Source organism: Chiloscyllium plagiosum, unplaced genomic scaffold (genome assembly GCF_037043375.1).
Source record: "Chiloscyllium plagiosum isolate Xiang-an unplaced genomic scaffold, Cpla_swu_hap1 HiC_scaffold_27, whole genome shotgun sequence".
Lineage (NCBI taxonomy): Eukaryota > Metazoa > Chordata > Chondrichthyes > Orectolobiformes > Hemiscylliidae > Chiloscyllium > Chiloscyllium plagiosum.
Window position 1 is genome coordinate 22895001 of NW_028270165.1, and position 20769 is coordinate 22915769.

General features: G+C 44.5%; 1 protein-coding gene and 1 long non-coding RNA gene across 2 annotated transcripts in view; one reads left to right on the top strand and one right to left on the bottom strand.

Moving 5' to 3' along the window:
* Positions 1–18270, bottom strand: part of LOC148143415 (uncharacterized) — a 753683-nt gene extending 735413 nt beyond the window's left edge. The window contains exon 1 of the mRNA XM_087974188.1: positions 17819–18270. Within this exon, the coding sequence (XP_087830314.1) occupies positions 17819–17927 (109 nt within the window). The 5' untranslated portion in view covers positions 17928–18270. The remainder of the gene's footprint in view (positions 1–17818) is intronic.
* LOC148143433 (uncharacterized) lies at positions 10895–17858 on the top strand. The gene is made up of 3 exons (XR_015751221.1): positions 10895–11220; positions 12284–12355; positions 17771–17858. It is a non-coding gene; the product is annotated as an uncharacterized LOC148143433 (long non-coding RNA).
* Positions 18271–20769: the final 2499 nt, after the last annotated feature.

Consider the following 20769-nt stretch of genomic DNA (forward strand, 5'->3'; position numbering starts at 1 on the left):
TCAGCCGCCGGCGCCATTCCTCTCCCACACTCAGTCACACTGTCTTTGTCCCATTGCACATGCGCCAACTTACAGGGGGCGTGGTCCAGACGGCGTCGTCACCATCTGAGGGGGCGTGGCTGGGGGAGCCCTCCAACCAATAGGGGACAATGGGGGTTGGTTTTCCCCGCCCCCAGCCTGTTCAGGAATGTTACTCCAGACCTTTGGAAAGCTGAAACATCGGGAACCTTCCAGACACAAACAAAGGGATTTTCGAAGATGAATAGAAATAGGTAAGGTAAATTACGAAAGAAACATAGCATAAAATATCAAAAGCTTCTGTTGGTCTGCCAAAGGGAACAGTGTTGCTAAAGTAAATGTTGGTTCCTTGGAAGGTGAAGCAGGTGAGTTAATAAGGGGAACACTGAAATGACAGAGCTGCTAAATCAATACTTTTCCTCAGTTTTCACGTTGGAGGACAGCAGTACGATTCGTATTGAAACGAGCAATTCAAAGGCTATACAAAAGGTAGAACTTAAACAATCAACGTCGATAGGTACACTGTTAGGATTGAAGGCAAACAACTCCCCTGGGCCTGATGGCCTACATCCTAGGGTACTAAAGGAAGTGGCAGTGGAGATTGTGGATTCATCAGTTACAATATTCCAAAATTCCCTGGACATGAGAAAGATTCATTGAGTTTATTTAATACAGAGATAGGTAGGTTCTTGATTGTCAAGGTGATCAAAGAAAGCGGGAGAATGGATTTGAGAAACGTTTCAGCCATGATTGAATGGCTTAGTTTCTGCTCCTATATCTTAGGATCTTATGGTTCCAGTGGATTGGAAAAATGCTAATGTAATGCCTGTATTCAGAAAGGGAGGCAGGCAATATGTGGGAAATTGCAGACCAGTTAGTTTAACATCTGTTGTTGGGAAGGTGTTAGGGTCAATTATCAAGAAAGCAATATCAGGACGTTTGAAAAGTCAAAACTCTATCCATCAGAGTCAGCATGGTTTTATGATGGGCAAATCAGATTTGACTAAGTTCTTCATAGATGTAACAAGTGGATAATAGGGGTCCTGTAGATGTAATATATCTGGCTTTTCAGAAGGCATTTGCTAAAGTGCCAAGAAAGCGTTAACTCGCAAGGTTAGATCATATGCAATATGGGCTGATTTATCAGCTTGGATAGGTGGCTGGCTGATGGGCAGAAGACACAGTCCAAATTGATGGCTTTTTTTTCTGGATGGCAAGAAGTAACTAGTCAGGTGCCACAGGGTTGGGTCCTTGGACCCCAGCTATTTACAATCTACATTAGTGACTTGGATATATGTATAAAAGGCTCATTTGCCAAATTTGTGGATGACACATAAATAGGCGTGATGGTAGATTGCAATGAGGATATATGAACCTTACAAATGGATCTGGATAGGTTAGGAGAGTGGGCCAAAATGTGGCAGATGGAGTTTAAGGTGGATAAATGTGAGGTCATGCATTTTGATCAAAAACAAAACCAGCAAAGCAACCTATTATCTAAGAGAGGGTTTGGGGTGATCTGGTGCAGAGGGATCTGGGTATCCTCATTAATGAGTCACAGAAAACTAGCATGCAGGTACAGTAGATAAGTAAGAAAGTGAATGCAGCATTCGCTTTTATCGCTAAAGGAATAGAACATAAAGGGAAGGAAGTGTTGCTGCAACCAAACATAGCATTGCTGAAACTGCACCTGGAGGATTGTGCCCAGTTTTAAACTCATTTCCCCTTATATGGTTATGGTAGGGGATTTAACTTTCCAACCATAGACCAGGACTGCCATAGGTTTAAGGGTTTAAATGGAGAGGAATTTATTGAGCGTGTTCAAGAAAGATTTCTGACTTAGTATGTGGATATATCTATGGAGAAGGTGCAAAACTTGACCTACTCTTGGGAAATAAGGCAGGACAGCTGACTGAGGTGTCAGTGGGGGTGCACTTTGGGGCCAGCGACCATAATTCTCTTAATTTTAAAATAGTGATGGAAAAGGATAGACCAGATCTAAAAGTTGAAATTCTAAATTGGAGAATGTCTCATTTTGACAGTAATAGGCAAGAACTTTCAAAAGCTGTTTGGGGGCAGATGTTTGCAGGTAAAGAGACAGCTGGAAAATGGGAAGCCTTCAGAAATGAGATAACGTGAATCCAGAGACAGTATATTCCTGTTAGGGTGAAAGGAATGTCTGGTAGGTGTAGGGAATGTTGGATGACTGGAGAAATTGATTGTTTGGTTCAGAAAAAGAAGGAAGCATATGTCAGGTATAGACAGGATAGATTGAGTGAATCCTTAGAGTATAAAGGTAGTAGGAGTATACTTAAAAGGGAAACCAGGAGGGCAAAAACTGGACATGAGATAACTTTGGATTCTCCTTAACCCTATTTGCCAAAGTGTTTTTACAAATACATTAAGGACAAAAGGGTCACTGGGGAGAGAATAGGGCACATCAAAGATGAGCAAGGTAGCCAATGTGTGGAACGACAGGAGGTGGGGGAGATACTAAACAAGTATTTTGCATCAATGTTTACTCTGGAGAAGGACATGAAAAATATTGATTGTCGGAAAATAGATTATAACATCTTTAAAAATGTCCATATTACAGAGGTGGTGGTGCTGGATGTCTTGAAACACGAAGGTGGATAAATCTCCAGGACCTGGTCAGGTGTACCAGAGAACTCTGTGGGAGGCTTCGGGAAGTGATTGTTGGGCCCCTTGCTGAAATATTTGTATCATTGATAGTCACAGGAGAGATGCCAGAAAACTGGAGGTTGGTTAACGTGGTACCACTATTTAAGAAAGGTGATAAGGAAAAGCCAGAGAACCTGAAATCGGTGGTGGGCAGGTTGTCGGAGTGAAACCTGAGAGACAGGGTTTATACATAATTGGAAAAGCAAGGACTGATTAGGGATCGTCGGCATGGCTTTGTGCATGGGAAATCAGGTCTCACAAATTTGATTGAGTGCTTTGAAGAAGTAACAAAGAAGATTGATGAGGGCAGAGCAATGGACACGATCTATATGGACTTCAGTAAGGTGTTTGACAAGGTTCCCCAAGGGAGACTGGTTAGCAAGGTTAGATCTTATGGAATACAGAGAGAACTAGCCCTTTGTATACAGAACTGGCTCAAAGGTAGAAGGTGGTGGTGGAGAGTTGCTTTTCAGACTGGAGGCTTGTGACCACTGAAGTGCCACAAGGATCGGTGCTAGGTCCACTCCTTTCTGTGTTTTTTATGCAAATGACTTGGATGTGAACATAGATGTATAGTTAGTAGGTTTACTGATGACACCAAAATTGGAGGTGTAGTGAACAATGAGGAATGTTACCTCAGATTACAATGGGATCTTGATCAGATGTGCCAATGGGCTGAAGAGTGGCAGATGGAGTTTAATTTAGATGAATGCGAGGTGCTGCATTTTGGAAAAACAAATCAGAGCAGCACATCTACACTTAATGGGAAGGTTCTAGGGAGTGTTGTTGAACAAAGAGACTTTGGAGTGCAAGTTCACAGTTCCTTGAAAGTGGAGTTGCAGGTAGATAGGATAGTGAAGGTGGTGTTTGGTATACTTTCCTTTATTGGTCAGAGTATTGAGTATAGGATTTGAGAGGTCATGTTGTGGCTGTACAGGAGAATGTTTAGGCCCCTTTTGGAATAAGTCTACAATTCCAGCATCCTTCCTCTTGGAAGGATGTTGTGAAACTTGAAAGGGTTCAGAAAAGATTGACAAGGATGTTGCCAGGGTTGGAGGATTTGAGCTATAGGGAGAAGTTGACTAGGCTGAGGCTGTTCTCCCTGGAGTGGAGGCGGCTGAGGGGTGACCTTAGAAGTTTTATAAAATCATGAAAATCATGGATAGGGCGAATAGCCAAGGTCTTTTCCCCCAAGATGGAGGAGTCCAAAACTAGAAGGTATAAGCTTAAGATGAGAGGGGGAAAGATTTAAAAAGGAACTAAGGGGCAACGTTTTCATGCAGAAGGTAGAGTGTTATGGAATGAGCAGCCAGAGGTAGTGGTGGGTACAATTACAACATTTAAAAAGGTGTCTAGATGAATAGTTCATATTTAGAGGAATATGGAGCAAATGCTGGAACTTGGAACTGGGCCAGATTGGAACATCTCGTCGGCATGGATGAGTTGAATGAAGTGTCTGTTTCTGTCCATGTGACTCTATAAGTCTTTAACTGCTATGACTGAAACTAGACCTTTTTTACTGATAACCTTCCTGCTGGATTTTTTTAGTGCACCCAGTTTCAGTCGATTTCTGGTGGGGAAAATTGGCATATGTCCTGTATCCTGGAAATTCTGAAAAATAAAAATAAATAATTCTCTCTGTGAATGGTACAATCCACACCCAATGATGTGAATGGTACAATCCTCTCCTCCACAACCCTCCACCTTTGAATGATGCAATCGTTCCCCTCTGAATGGTATAATCCTTTACTCCCCCACAGCCATTAAAGGTACAATCCTCCCAAATCTCAATGGTACGATCCTTTCCACACCACCCCGAATGAATGGTACAATCCTCCCCGAGCTGGGATTCCCCAATCCCTTTCTGTTTCACATTTCCGAAGCCTTTCCCATTTTGAGAACAGTCTCTGTTTCTGGTCTTCCCACCAAAGTGCATAACCTCAGACTTTACCACATTGTATTCCATCTGCCCCTTCTCTGACCATTCTCCTGGGCTGTCCAAGCATTCTCAGCATGGACCCCTTTGGAACTCCAAAGACCCCTTTATGCCAACTCTCTGCCTTCTGCCAGTCAGCCAATCCTCTATCCGTGCCAGTACCTTGCTCCTACACCAGGGACTCTTATCTTACTTAGCAGCCTCCTGCACGGCACCTTGTCAAAGGCCTTCTGGAAATCCAAATCGCTCACATCCACTGGCTCTCCCTTTGTCTAACTTACTCACTACCTGCACAAAGAATCCGAATAGATTTGTCAGACATGACCTCTTCTTGTCAAAGCCATGCAGACTCTGTCCTGTTTTAACATGCACCTCTACATACTTCCCACTCTCACCCTTCATAAAACCTGTTAAGTTTACCCATTTTTACCATAAATACGTTGTTCTGCTCTTTAAAATGAATTCAAATTTAAAGATTTCATATTATGTATGTACACTACCTTTGCCCTTCATAATATTTAGCACAAGGTATGAAACTGACTGACTGCATCAAGTAAAGGAGTTAGTAATAGTGAGAAAGGAGTGGCTAAATATCTAAACGTACCCATGCAACGGTCAAGAAGGCACAACAACGCCTTTTCTTCCTCAGGATGCTCAAGAAATTCAGCATGTCCATAATGACACTCACCAACATTTACAGATGCACCACAGAAAGCATTGAATCTGGGTGCATCACGTCCTGCTACGGCAACTGCTCTGCCCAGGACCGGAAGAAACTACAGAAGGTGGTGTGCACAGCACAGTCCATCACGGAAGCCAACCTCCCACTCATGTAATCCATCTACACTTCTCGTTGTCGTGGAAAGGCTACCAACCTCAAAGACCCCTCCCACCCCGGGAATGATCTCCTGCACCATCTTCTGTCAGGCAGAAGATACAGAAGCTTGAACACATGTACCAACAGGTTCAAGAATAGCTTCTTCCCTGCCATTATTAGACTGCTGAATGGTGCTCTCCAATTTGAAATCTAATGTTGCTTCTGCGCACCTCTTGTGCAGCTGTAACCCTGTATGCCTCACTCTGTCTAAGCGCAGTATGACCTGCATGTCCTTGGTTTGCTCGGATCTGACTGTACTGCTGATAAAACAAAACTTTTAACTCTACTTAGGTACATAGCACAGTACAGGCCCTTCGGCACTCGATGCAGTACCGGCCCTTTATCCTACTCTAAGATCAGACTGACCTACATACCATTTATTGTACTAACTTTCATGTACCTATCCAAGAGTCGATTAAATGTCCCTAATGTATCTGACTCTACTACCACTGTTGACAGTGCATTTCACACAGCCACCACTATCCGAGTAGAGAACCTACTCTGACATCTCCCTGAAACCTTCCTCCAATTACCTTAAAATTATGCCAGGAGTGTGGTGCTGGAAAACCATAGCAGGTCAGGCAGCATCCAAGGAGCAGGAGAATTGATGTTTTGGGCATAAGCCCTTCATCAGGAACGAGGCTTGTGGGCCGGGGGTGCTGAGAGATAAATGGGAAGAGGGTGGGGTTGGGGACAAGGTCGCTGAGAATGCCATAGGTAGATGAAGGTAGGTGTGTGTGTGTGTGTGTGTGTGTGTGTGTGTGTGTGTGTGTGTGTGTGAGAGAGAGAGAGAGAGAGAGAGAGAGAGAGAGGTGGGGGTTGGGGTGGCAAGATGATAGTTCGGAGGGGGTTATGGTGCAGATAGATAGGAAAAAATGATGGACAGGTCAGAAGGGGCAGCGCCAAGTTGGAGGCTTGGGACTGGGATAAAGTGGGGGAGGTGAGGAAACTGTTGAAATCCACATTTGTCCTGTGGGGTTGCAGGGTTGCAAGGCAGAATATGAGGTGTTCCTCCTCCAGGCATCGGGTAGTAACGGTTTGGCGATGGATAGGTTGGAGAAGTGGGTGGAGCTGATAGATTGAAAAGTTGATGGACAGGTCAAGAGGGCGTGCTGAGTTGAAGGCACGGGACTGGGATAAAGTGGGGGGGGGGGGGTGGAAAATGATGTCTAGCATCTGCAGTCCTCATTTTCTCCTCCTTAAAATTATAGACATTTGTAAGGGGCATGGATAGGGTGAATACCCAAGGTCTTTCCCCAGGTAGGGGAGTCCAGTACTAAAGGGACATAGGTTGAAGGTGAGTGGGGAAAGGGATCTGAGGGGCAACATTTTCACGCAGAGGGTGGTGCGTGTATGGAATGAACTGCCAGAAGTGGTGGAGGCTGGTACAATTACAACATTTAAAAGGCATCTGGATGGGGATATGAATAGGAGGGGTACAGATGAACATAGGCCAAATGCTGGCAAATGGGTCACTAGATTCATTTAAGGTATGGACTGAAGGGTTTGTTTCCAGCTCTACAACTCTATGACTATGTCTACATAGTTGAAACCAATTTCACAAAATGAGGAATAGGTCATTCACCCCTTACAGCCTGTCCTGAGCTGTGGCCTAACTGCACATATTCCAGTGCAAGTTTCAGAAAGATTTCAGCAGCTCTTTTAAAAAATTGAAATGTGTTTAGACTTCAATGATGTTTCTGAATATATCATTTTAGCTATTCTCAATTTTAAAGATAAGAGTTTCAATGCTGATGAAACGATGCAGTACCTGTACTCCTTAAACATTTACAATTTCTAACGATACTAGCTACTCATTCACTGCTCCATCTGATACACAACATTAGAAACTTGGTGCAGGAGGCTGGAAGAAATGAGCAGCTTTAAAACAAAAAACCATCTGGAGCTCAAAGCTTTCAATGAGAGTCTGAGCCCAGCAGTAAGTTCAGGTAACCTTTATTGTGACCCAACTTTGTTACAGCTTCAGATCTCCCCCAGCAAAAAGATGTAGAGAAAGTAGCTGCTTTTTAAATAGCTCAAGGTCAAAGCACACACACTCCCCTGCCCCGCCCCCCCCCCCCCACCCCACCACCCCCACCCCACCCCCCACCCCCCACCCACCCCCCACCCCCCCCACCCACCCCCCACCCCACCCCACCTCACTTTCTTTACTATCGAAATGGCCACTGCACACACGGCCACACGGGGGAGAGGCCATTCACCTGCCCCGAGTGCAGAAAGGGCTTTACCCAGGTCTCTGCCCTGCTGAGGCACCAGTGGGTCCACACAGGGGAGCGGCCCTTCAGCTGCCCCATGTGTAGGAAGGGCTTTATCTGGGCTTCCAACCTACTGACCCACCAGCGGGTCCACATAAGGGAGAGGCCCTTCCCCTGCACCAAGTGCGTGAAGGCCTTCAGCCATTCCTCAGACAGGCTGAAACACAAGCGGGTCCACACTGGGGAGAGGACCTTCAGTTGCCCCGAGTGTGGGAAGGCCTTCAGCGATTCCTCCAACCTGCTGAGACACTGGTGGGTCCACACGAGGGAAAGGCCGTTCAACTGCTCTCACTGTGGGAAGGGCTTCACCCGCTCCTCCCACCTGCGGAGGCACCAGAGAGTTCATGTGCCATTGCAAGGGGATTGAAGGAGTGATGACAGAGTACCGTTATTGACTGGATTATCAATCCAGTTCCGGAGACTCCCGGGTTCGAATCCCGCTGAGTCAGATGGCAGAATTGGAATTTGTCAGAAATCTGGGTTCAGAATCTAATGATGAAACTGTTTTCATGGGTGGGGGGAGCTGGAGAAAACCCCCATCTGATTCACTTATATCCTTTTTAGGGAAGGAAACTGCCGTTGTGGGAAAGGATTCACTCAGTCAGGGCAGGAGAACGGCCTCTCCCTGGTGTGACTACGCCAATGAGTCTCCAACACAGACGGGAAACAGAAGCCTTTTCCGCAGTTGCCACACTTCCACGGTTTCACCACAGGGCGGGATTCCTCTGGTTTCTTCATGGCTAAAGCTTCAGCTGCACACAAAGTTGTGTCCAGGCCCTCCCTGCTGTGAATTCCTCTTTCCAGGCCCGTTTTTCTGTTTCTGACTCCACACTCAGTGCGCTGTAACAGTAGGGTCTCTTATCCAGTCCCACTGATGCTGAAAACCAGCTGCATCCTTTACCCGGTCTGGCCTTTGCGTGACTCCAGACCTACAGCAGTGTGGTTGACTCTACACTGCCACCCCCAGCAAATGAGTGGGGAGCAATGTACTTGGATACAGAGTGTGGGTTGAAATTGCTGAGTGAGGCAATACAGGTTAAGGCTGTACCAAGGATCCAATTACAAAGGGACAGCTTGGTGCTGACCAATAGTAAAGAAAGTGGGGTTGGGGGGGGGGGGGGGGGTGGGAGGAGTGTGAGCACTTGGGCCTTGAGCTGTTTAAAAGAAAAAGCTACATTCTCAACACCTTTTTGCTGGGGGGGGATCTGCAGTTGTAACAGAGTTGGGTCGCAGTAAAGATTACCTGAATTTACTGAAGAGGTCAGACTCTCATTGAATTGATTTATTGTCACGTGCGCCGCGATACAGTGAAAAGCTTTGTCTTGTGAGCAGTACAGGCAGATCAGAGTTAAGTAGCAAAGATATGTAAATAATAAATAAACAGCTGCAAAAATAAAAACACAGGTCCAGGTGAATGTTAAGAGTTTGAGAGTCCATTCAGTATTCTAACGACAGTGTGGTAGGAACTGTTTCAAAACCGGCTGGTGCATGTGTTCAGGTTTCTGTACTATCCACCCCGATGGTAGAGGTTGAAGAAAAACATTGCCAGGCTGTGATGGGTCTTTGAGAATGCTGGCGGCCTTTCCTTGACAGTGGGCCTGATAGATGGATTATATAGATGGGAGGTTGACCTTTGTGATTGTCTGGGCTAAGTTCACCACTCTGCAATTGTCTCTGATTTTGAATGGTACAGTTGAAAGCTTTGACCTCCAAGAGGTTTTTGTGTTAAAGCTGCTCATTTCTTTCAGCCTCCTGCACTAAGTTTCCAATGTCATGTATCAGATGGAGCAGTGAATGACTAGCTAATATCATTGAAATTGTAAATTTTTCAGGAGTGCGGTTACTGCGTCATTTCATCGGCATCGTAATGTTTACAGACAGCACTGGGAGGTATGGGCTGTCTCCACTAGAAATGATGTGGAGGAGCCAGTGTTGGACTGGGGTAGACAAAGTTAAAAACACAATACCAGTTATAGTCCAATAGGTTTATTTGGAAGCACTAGCTTTCAGAGCGCTGCTCTTCATCGGGTAGCTGTCGAACAGGATCATAAAACACAATTTATAGCAAAAGATCACAGTGTCATGCAACTGATGGGATATATTGAACAAACCTAGAATGATAGTAAGTCTTTCATCTTTTAGAATGGGTTGCAGGTTTCAGTTCATTCATATGTAAACCCCAGAACTACTTTTAAGTCCCCATTCTCAAATGTTTTATAAAGGTTTTATAAAAATAGGTGACATCTCTGCTCATATAATGCATGAAAGGTGTGAGGTTCAAGTCTGTCTGTATCCCACTCTTGCTTGAATCAGACTGGTTCTATTTCCAAAGTAGGAATTTATAAAATATTACATGGATTAATTGCCTGCAGATTGTGCACTTTTTGAGGAAAATTGAATGCATCTGCAAATGCACATTCACCCCATAGACTATTATCTGTGTGTGTGTGTTTGCGTGTGTGCATGCTTGGTAAAGTGTGAGTGTGATTGGAGTTTAAGTCTGTAAGAGGGTGAGTGGTGCATGTGTGTGTGTGTCTGAGAGACAGCATGTTTATGACAGAGTTGTGGATAAAAGTGAGGGGTTGCATTTTGCTAAAACAAGGGCAGGACTTGTACAGGTAATGGTAGGGCACTGGGTCATGTTGTAGAACAGAGAGACATGGTGGCTTTCAGGTACATTGTTCTTGAAAGGTGCATTGCTGGGACACAGGATGGTTAAGGCGGCATTTAGCAACATTGCCTTCATTGTTCACACCGTTGAGATAGGAGTTGGGACATCATGTTGAGGATGTCCAGGATGTTGGTGAAGCCACTTTGAGTACTGAGTACAGTTCTGGTCGCCCTGTAATAGGAAGAATACTATTGGAGGGGGTTTGGAAAACATTTTCCAGGATGTTGCCAGGACTGGAGGGATTGAATTATAAGGAGAGACTGGGACTTTTTTCAGTGGAGTGCAGGAGGTTGAGGGGTGACCTTATTGAGACTTACAAAATCATGAGTGGTGTCAGTAAGACAAATAGCAAAAATAGCGACGAGCATGTACGGTTACGTCAAGCGACAGGAGAACAAAATTGTGGCTCTACTCTTTTTTTTCCCTATTAGCATTTGACCACTTAAAATCTGTCAGTAACAGCAGCATCTCCAGAGCATACTGCACATGCTCCTCGGTGTCAGCAAGGTCTGTGCGGGTTAGCCGGTGTCAGCAAAAACTGCATGCCCGTCGCTGTCCCCGGAAATGGCTCGCGACCTTCATGGACCAATGGAGAGCATTGGCGGACTGGAAGGAAACTTATCCTCCTGCCAATCAGAGCCCCCCTACTGTCTGAATGTGGAAGGTGGACCATGTCCTTCTGAAGCTGCTGCTGTTCCTCTCTCTCTAAATGAAGATTGAGCTTCACCCCAGACTAACTTCCTTCCTTTGTCCAACATCTGTGAGTATGGCACTCTTTTCTCACCCTCGTTTTCCATTTATTTTTCATTCGGGGCTTCAGTTGTTGACTTGCAGCAACTGAAACGGAAGAGAGTGAATCGGGGGGGGGGGCAGGGGCAGACTCTGGAAATGTTGGAGAAATGACTACTGCAGAAGCTGAAGATCAGAGTCGAGAGTGTGGTGTTGGAAAAGCCCAACACGTCAGGCAGCATCAAGGGAGGGTATGGAGGAAGGAGACTTTCAGCTTCTGCAGAATGAGAGAAAAAGAGTTCACTATACATTAGAATTGATCAGATAGGCCAATGGGAGATGGAGTTTAATTTAGAGAAATACATTTTGGTCAAGCAATCCAGGCAGGACTGACTGGGGAGTGTTGCAGAATAAAGAGACCTTGGAGTGCAGGTTCATACTTCATTGAAAATGGAGTCTCGGGTTGACAGAATAGTGAAGGCAGTGTTTGGTATGCTTTCCATTATTGGTCACAGCATTGAGTATGGGAGGTCACGTTGTGGCTGTGCTGGACATTGGTTAAGCAGCATTTGGAATGTTACATCTATTTCTTGTCTCCTTTCTATCGGAAAGATGTTGTGAAACTTTGAAAAGGATCAGAAAAGATTTACAAGGCTGTTGCCTGAGTTGGAGGGTTTCAGCTACAAGGAGAGGCTGAGTAAGCCAGGGATATTTTCTCTGGAGGGTAGAGGCTGAGGATAAATAGACAAGGTCGTTTCCCTGGAGTCAGTGGTGGGGAGGGGGGAGGGGGGAGGGGACTAGAGACATAGGTTTTCAGTGAGAGGGGAAAGATGAGTTCTGAGGGGCAACTTTTCCACGCAGAGTGTGGTGCATTTAAGGAGTAAGCTGTCAGAGGAAGTGGTGGACACTCGTACAATTGCAACATTTAAAAGGCATCTGGATGGATTTATGAATAGGAAGGGTTTGGAGGGATATGGGCCAGGTGCTGGCAAGTGGGACTAGATTGGGTTAGGATATCTGCTCCGCATGGACAGGTTCGAGTGAAGGGTCTGTTTCTATGCTGTACATCTATGACTCTGTCTATTTGATTACAGATGCTGCTCCTCTCTCTGAATGAAGATTGAGCTTCACCCCAGACTGCAACTTTCTTCCTCTGTCCAACATCTGTGAGTACAATACTCTCTTTTCTCACCCACTTTTTCAATGTATTTTTTCATTCTGGGGTTCAATTGTTGACTTGCAGCAACTGAATGGAAAGGGAGTGAATCCAGGGAGGGGACAGACTCTGGAACAGTTGATCCAGGTCTGTGTCTCGATTGACAATATAGACAGTCAGGAGGCTGGAATAACACAGCAAGCCAGGCAGCATCAGGAGGTGGAGAAGTCGACGTTTCAGGTGTAATCCTTCTTCCGGATCGGGGATGGGTGTAGAACAAGATGCAGATAAAGGGGTGCTGGAGGCAAGGTGTTGAAGTGGGGATTGGTGAAGACAGAGGGGACGACCTGATGGTCGATGGGAGGAAGGAATCTGGTTGGTGGCAGGGAAGAGTGAATGGGAGGGGCAGAGGCCGTGAAGGGAGTTGGGGGATAGGAGGGGATAAATTAGACAACTCCAGGTGGAAGATGAGGTGTTGTTCCTCCAATTTGTGGATTGGATCGTTGTGGCAATGAAGGAGGCCAAAGCTGGTCATGTCAGAAAGGGAGAGGGAACAGGAATTAAAATGGGTGGTGACTGGGACATCTAGTCAGCCTCTGAAGACCCTCTTGCCCTTCCTTGTTTTAGCAAAATGCAACTCCTGGCTTTTATCCACACCTCTCTTATGCACATACTCTCTGACACATGCACATATTCTCTGACACATGCACATACTCTCTGACACACGCACACATCCCCAATACTCACCCTCGCACAGGCTGATACTCCATAACACTCACTTCACCAAGCAAGCACGCATGCAAAAGCACACTCACGCATAAACTCACATGGAGACACCTGTGCTGCCCTGCATAGTTTGCAGAAATCTCTTCTCTCCAGAGAATCCCCACAGTGTGGAAGCAGGTTATTTGACCCAACGAGTCCACCCAACCCTCCAGAAAGTAACTCCCCGACCCCCATTTCTCTACATTCACCCCTGACTAATGCACCTAACCTGGACATCCCTGGGCACTATGGGTAATTTGAGCATGGCCAATCCACCCTTACCTGGACAAAGTTAAAAATCACATAATATATTGGGTGTGAGCGTTTGCACTCCCTTTTTGATTTTCTTAAAAAACCTCCTCCTCTGCTTTTGATTGCACTTCAGTCCCACGCTCCTGACCTTCGGGCACCCGGTACGGAGGAGGGAGGGCAGGTCTGAAGACCTCCTCGTGGGTCTGCTCCTGGGCCTGGCTAAACTGGGCATCAACAGGTTCAGGCAGCGGGCCGTGGAGGGGGTCGTTAGGGCCGACTGCCTGCCCCTCTTCCGTGGTTACGTTAGGGCCCGGCTGTCTTTGGAGAAGGAGCACGCGGTGTCCATCAACACCCTGGAGTGATCAGGGAGAGGTGGGCGCCGCAGGGAGTGGAGTGCATTATTTCCCCCTCCAACTCTATTTTGATTTAGTCCCTACCCTCCCCTTCACTGTTTTGATCACACAGCGCTGCCCTTTGATGTGAAGGGCACTGCTTGTCACTGGCCACTCAGGTGTTTTCCTATCTTCCTGGTGATGGAAATTGAATAAAGATTCGTTCACTTTGTATCTTTCACTGTGTCTCATACCTGCACACACACACCATGGGTGCTGGGGAAAAAAATAAGCACTACCACGGTTAGTGTGGGGTTAAAAAAAAACGGAGTAAAAAAAAATAAACAGGAGTAAAATAAAAATCACATAACACCAAGCTAGTTGGAAGCACTGGCTTTTGGCACAAAACTCTTTCATCAGGTGGTTGTGGAGAATAAGATCATAAGGGACAGAATTTATGGAAAAACATTGCAGTGTTCTGCCACTGAAATGATATATTGAATAAACCTGGATTGTTAATTCTTCCATCTTTTCAAATGGGTTGCAGGCATCATTAATATGTAAATCTCCAACTTCCTGTAAGGCACTTCTCAACATAACTTAAGGTTTTGTAACAGAAGATGACATCTCAGCTCAGACAAAGCATTAAATGTGTGAGGTCAGAGTCCAAACCTTGTTCTATTTCCAAAGTCAAATTTACAAAATATTATATGCATTGACTGTCTGCAGATTGTGCATCTTTAAGCAAAATAGAATGTATCTGCAAATAAAAATTCACCCCCATGGACTTGTGTGTACGCGCGCATGCGAGAGAGAAAGTCTACTTCCGTGCTGTACGTGTCTATCTCTATTTGATAAGATGCTTCATTTCTGGTGTAAATATTGTAAATCATAGCTGGGTACTAACAGTTCGATGTAAGGGAGAGACGATCCTCAAGTTGGGCACAATCAGAATCCTGGGAGAGTCCTATTTCTGGTTTGCTTCCTAATGAACAGACATTAAGCACTAGCACCTATTTGTTTCTCATGTTGTTTCATTTTTCTTGTTTGATTCCCTGCTATGACTACACTTTTGTGTCTGGTTGGTTGGGAGACTGGGAGATTGTGCATTGGGCTTTAATTGACTGACTGAATATTTTATTGTTCCAGAAGGTGTAAAAAGAGGGGGTGGGGGTCAAAGCTTCAGCAGAAATCCAGTAGAACTGAGAATAGACTGACATCTTATTCTGTGGGAACAGGAAGATCAGAGGACAGAGAAATGAGGACTTGAAATCAGAGCGGACACCAGACTATCCTCTGGTCAGTGCTTCAATTAGCAGTGGCAACCCTCTACCTTTACCTAGCTTCCCATTTGACTACCCCCTCGATATTCAGGATCCAATCCTTGTCATCCGAAAGCCATGTTTCTGTAAGGAGTCTCAGATCATAATTATTCTCGTCAATGTGTGCAGACAATTCATTTACTTTTGTTACAGTGCAGCACACATGCAGAAACACCACTTTTTGTTTCCATTTTTGTGATCATTCAGAATCCAGTTTTGATTGCTGGTATATTTACTCTCCTTGTCCCTTTCTATCATTCTCTGATGTTCATTTCCCACATCACTACATTGCTCACCAGCCTTGATTTGGATTGGCCAGGCTATATTGCTCATCATGTCCAGGGATGTGCAGGTTAGGTGGATTAGCCATGGGAAATGCAGGGTTATTGTTTCATAGTAATAGAAGCAGGAGTAGGCCATTTGGTCCATCCAGCCTGCTCCGCCATTCATTAAAATAATGGTAAAACTGTCTATTGTCTCAGCTCCTCCTCCCTGCATTATCCCAACTATCCTTAATTAATCTATCATGCAAAAACCTAACCAACTGTGTCTTCAATATACTTAATGAGGCTGTCTCTACTGCTTCCTTGGGCAGAGAATTCCATAGATTGACTACTATCCAGGAAAAATAGTTCCTCCTCATCTCTGTCCAAAATCCAGTCCTCCAAATTATGTGGCCTGGTCTCATCCACCACCAGAAATGTCTGGATAGGGTAGGGTTTCATCCCTACAGTGCAATGAATTCCCACTTTCCACCAAAGTAATCTACCGACATCTCGGTGGATAGGCTGGGACTTTTCTCACTGGAGCACAGGAGGTTGAGAGGTAACCTTAGAGATTTATAAAATCATGAGGGAGGTAGATGAGGTGAATGGTGGGTGTCAATCCCCACGGGTGGGGATTTTAAGATTAGAGAGCAAACTTTGAAGGTGAGAGGAGAAAGATTTTAAAAAGACTTGAGGGGCAGCATTTTTTTTTAAAAAGAGTGTGGTTTGTATGTGGAATGAACATCCCGACACAGTGGTGGATGCAGGTACAGTAACAACATTTAAAAGACATTTGGATAAGTACATGAATAGGAAAGGTTCAGAGGGATATGGGCCAAACACAGGGAGGTATGACTAGTTCATTTTGAGAACACAGTCAGCATGGATTAGTCGGACTGAAGGGTCTGTTTCTATTCTGTATGACTCTAACTGTTCTGTCCTGGTCTTAAAAGCCATTTTCTCACCTTCCCCCATAAACATCCTCCTCTTGTTCAAAAATCAGATGAACTCAGCCTTGAATATATTCAATGATCCCCTAACTGCAGGCAGGCATCCCCACTTCTGAACTCATTTCCACTTGCTAATATACCACTTGCATTGCTCGCTGCACCTGACAACTGGCATTGACTGTTGTAGAAGGACGCTGAGGCCCCTTTGTACATCCACACGTCATTCCTGATGAAGGGCCCGTGCCTGAAGCATCAACTCTCCTGCTCATCGAGTGTTGACTGAGCATTTCCAGCACCACACCTTTCGACTCTGATCTCCAGCATCTGCTGTCCTCACTTTCTCCATATCCCAATATGTCACCATTTAAACAATGCATCTCTTTTCTGCTTTTTTAAACACCACAAAGGCTCTAACTTCACATTGGGGTATTGTATTTGCCATGTGTTTGCCAATTGTGGTCTTCGGGAGACAGAGGGTAAACGTGGGGAACAGTTCACCGAGTGTCACAGCTGGGTCTACAGAGGCCGACCGGACCTCCCAATCACCACCCATTTTAATTCCCCTTCCCACTCCATTTCTGACATGACCATCTTAGACTGCCTCCATTGCCACAACAAACCAAACCACAAATTGGAGGAACACCACAACATCTTCCACCTGGGCAGCCTACAGCCTGGAGGACTCAACACTGAGTTCTCCAATTTCAAATAACCTCCTTCCCCACTTCTCGAATCCCTTCCCAGGCTCTTCCCCACCCCCACCCCTCCCTGCCCCCAACCAGATTCCTTCCTCCCAGTGACCAACCAGTTTGTACCCTCTACTTGTCTCCACCTATCCCTAATTCACCACCCTGCTCCCAGCACACCCTTGTTCTGCAGCTCTCCCAACACCCACCCCCAGTCCTGAACAAGGGTGACACCCAAAGCAGGGAACATGCGCAATGCTTGTTGACACAGAGGAACGTATGCAATATGCTCAGTGGTGATGCTGGTATTATTGACAGATTTTGAAGTGTCCAAATGCCAATAGGAGAAAAAAAAAGGTAGAACCACAACTTTTTTCCCCATCTGGCTCGATATTTTGTGGCTTTTCCGTTTTGTCTGGCTGCTCAACTTTCTTATGTCTTTTCCCTAGTGTAGGGGGTGAAGGTCTGCACTAGAGGGCCTAGGTTCAGGGTGAGAGCAGAAAGATATAAAAGGTACCTTAGGGGCAACGTTTCCATGCAGAGTGTGGTGCGAGAATGGAATGAGCTGCCCGAGGAAGTGGTGGAGGCTGCTACAATTAAAGCACTTAAAAGGTCTCTGGATGGGTATACGTATAGGAAGGGCTTAGAGGCATGAGCCAAGTGCTGGCAAGTGGGACCGGATTAATTTAGGATATCGGGTTGGCATGGACGGGTCGGACCGAAGGGTCTGTTTCCGCGCTGTACATCTCTACCATTCTAAATAATAAAATGTATACTTTGACAAATTACAAACTATATCCATGTTAATAAGGCTCAGTACATCACACACTTCACTAACCATTCTCTCAACAGGTCCTACCCCTTCAATGACTGAGGAGCATCCGCCTCCAGAATGCTCACCGGCTCCTGCCTGCTGTACAGCCGGCCGGTGTGGCCGTGACACAGCAGCTGCGCCAGGAAGGCGGCGGTGCCCAGTGACGGGTGTCTGCCCCGGGCCGCATGGCGCCATTTTCCTAACGGCCGCCGCTTCCCCGCTCGAGCGCCTTCTCCTCCCAACCGCCTTCACCCCCGCGTGACATCAGCTCAGGGGGGATGGGCGGGGCCAGGGATCCTCACCGTCACCAAGCAACAGCCACCTCGTGCTACAACTGCTGCTACCTGATGCGGGAAATCTGCATTTTAAAAGGGACGTGGACATTTAACAGGCTATTTCTGCATATAGATTGTAATGGACAAAATTACATTCAAAGGGATATCTTGATATGGTGGCACGGTGGTTAGCACTGCTGCCTCGCAGCGCCAGAGACCCGGGTTCAATTCCCGACTCAGGCGACTGACTGTGTGGAGATTGCACGTTCTCCCCGTGTCTGCGTGGGTTTCCTCCGGGTGCTCCGGTTTCCTCCCACAGTCCAAAAGATGTGCAGGCCAGGTGAATTGGCTATGCTAAATTGCCCGTAGTGTTAGGTATAGGGGTAAATGTAGGGGTATGGGTGGGTTGCGCTTCGGCGGGTCGGTGTGGACTTGTTGGGCCGAAGGGCCTGTTTCCATACTGTAATGTAATCTAATCTAAAATGACGCAGTCATATCTAATTGAATCTACATTTCGAAGAGACGTTGCCTTATTTATAAATAGAAATGACCCTTTAAGAGACAGTCATATGTAAAGGGGTAAGTATACATTATCGAGGGGCAAGATTGCACTTAGAGGAACACAATACATTTAAAGGGCATAACTACATTTGAAGGGGCATTTTTATATTTAAAAAGACGCATTGAAATCTCATAATTAAAAGTACATGGTAATATTTAGAAAGTGTGACCATGTTCGAAATAGTGCAGCCACTTTATAAGAAAAGGGATTTGGGCTGGGGCGCGGGGGGTAAGATTTAATTTTTAAGAAAATAAGCAAGTTATTATGATTTGGAATGATCTTGAAGGGATGATGGCAGCAGTCAGTGGCAAACGTTAATACAAAATTCTTGAAAAGAAAATGATTCGAGATATATGCGGATGCAGGAAAATAATTGAACAAAGGAGCCATTACAAATTTATGGAGCAAACAATATCTTTTTGAGAGATATAAATGGGAGCATCAATATTTAAGTAGGAATTCCAATTTTTGTTCTCCTCCCAAAAATCTGTCTTGTCAGGGTGCAGTGTAAGCCAGTATAATTTGTTATGCCACAGTAGGCCTTGCAACTCAACCTCATTGTGTCCTCACCCAATATTCATATGGGTGCTTAGCAGTCAGGTTTTCAAGGGAAAGAGGCGATGATGAAAAATACTGGCTCTGCCAGTGATGCTCACATTCCATGAACAAATAAGAGCTGCACACTACATGTGTCAGAATTAAATGATCAGAAAAATTCTGAACTCACTACAAACAGTTTGTGCACAATGCCCTTATTTCTACTTATTCTTATCATTTTGATTGCGATTTAGTCTGTACCAAATTAAGAGCAGCCTTGGTTTGCATTTCATTGGCAATTCTCCATGTTGACTTTCTATTATCAATATCTTTTTGACATTCTTATATGTGTTTAAATTGAATCTTCAGATTGTTCACAACTGAATGACATTATCAGACCGAAAATTCACAGCTTAAAAAACGTTTTGGCATTTGATGAAGTTATTTGGGCAATAGCAATAGCAAATGAAATATCAAAGAAATACAAAGTTATGAAGAGGGTTACATATCTTGTTTAACCAAATGCAATGGCAGTGCAGAGAATTTCAGAAATGCGCAATAAATATTCACAGTGTACCCCTTATTCAACTCATTCAAGAATTTCAAATTGTGTTTGAGGCAATTCAATGGGAACATTTGTTTGTTAATACACTCACCATAAATTGTGAATATGATTTTGATAAAAATAATCTATGTTTAATCCCAAATGGAGCAATTAAGTGCAAAGTTACTTTCAACCATTTAATAAAACACTGCAAATTTTATTTCATTTGAAAATGTAAAGATTTTATAAAATGATTGTAAAGGAAATATATTAAACAAAATAGCTTTCCTGGGTGTCAACATTTACAACAGTTATGCAGCTATTATTTGGCAATCGACCAACTAATTGAAATAATTTCAGAATAAATTAGCTGTTTCATTATTATACATTTTAATTAAAATATCTCAATGTCACAAAGGAAATCTTTAATACAAAGCAAAGTTAGATAAAATACAAAAGTATCTTGCAGAATTCACTTCAAATCATATCTGTTGAATCACAAAAAGATGATGCTCAATGTACCAAATGATGGACAATCACTGGTAATGATGGAAAAACATTGTAAAGAATGTATATATCTCAATTATATCTTAAATGAATATTTACTCTGCCTTGGACAACAACAACTGAAAGTTTTTTTGACAAATTGAAAACTACAATAACAAAGCTTTGGAAAATCCACCACTGAACCAAATCTTGCATAAAAGTGTTTTGCAGGAAATCCTTTAAAGATTTCAGGCTTCTCCAACTTTAATTAGCTGAAGAAGAAAAAAATGCATCTGGTTGGAGACATGAATAGAAAAGAATCAGCGGGCTATGCACCAAATGCTGGCAAATGGGTCACTAGATTAATTTAGGATATTTGGTTGTCTGGACTGAAGGGTTTGCTTCTGTGCTCTACAATTCTATGACTCTATTTCTACATAGTCAGATTCAATTTCACAAAACTAGGATTAGGCCATTCATCCTTTACAGCCTGTCTTGGGCTGTGGCCTAACTACGCATGTTTCAATGCAAGTTTCAGAAAGATTTCAGCACCTCTTTTCAAAAAGTGAACATGCTTTCAAATGTTAACAATGTTTCTGAATATATCAATGCAACTATTCTCAATGTTAAAGA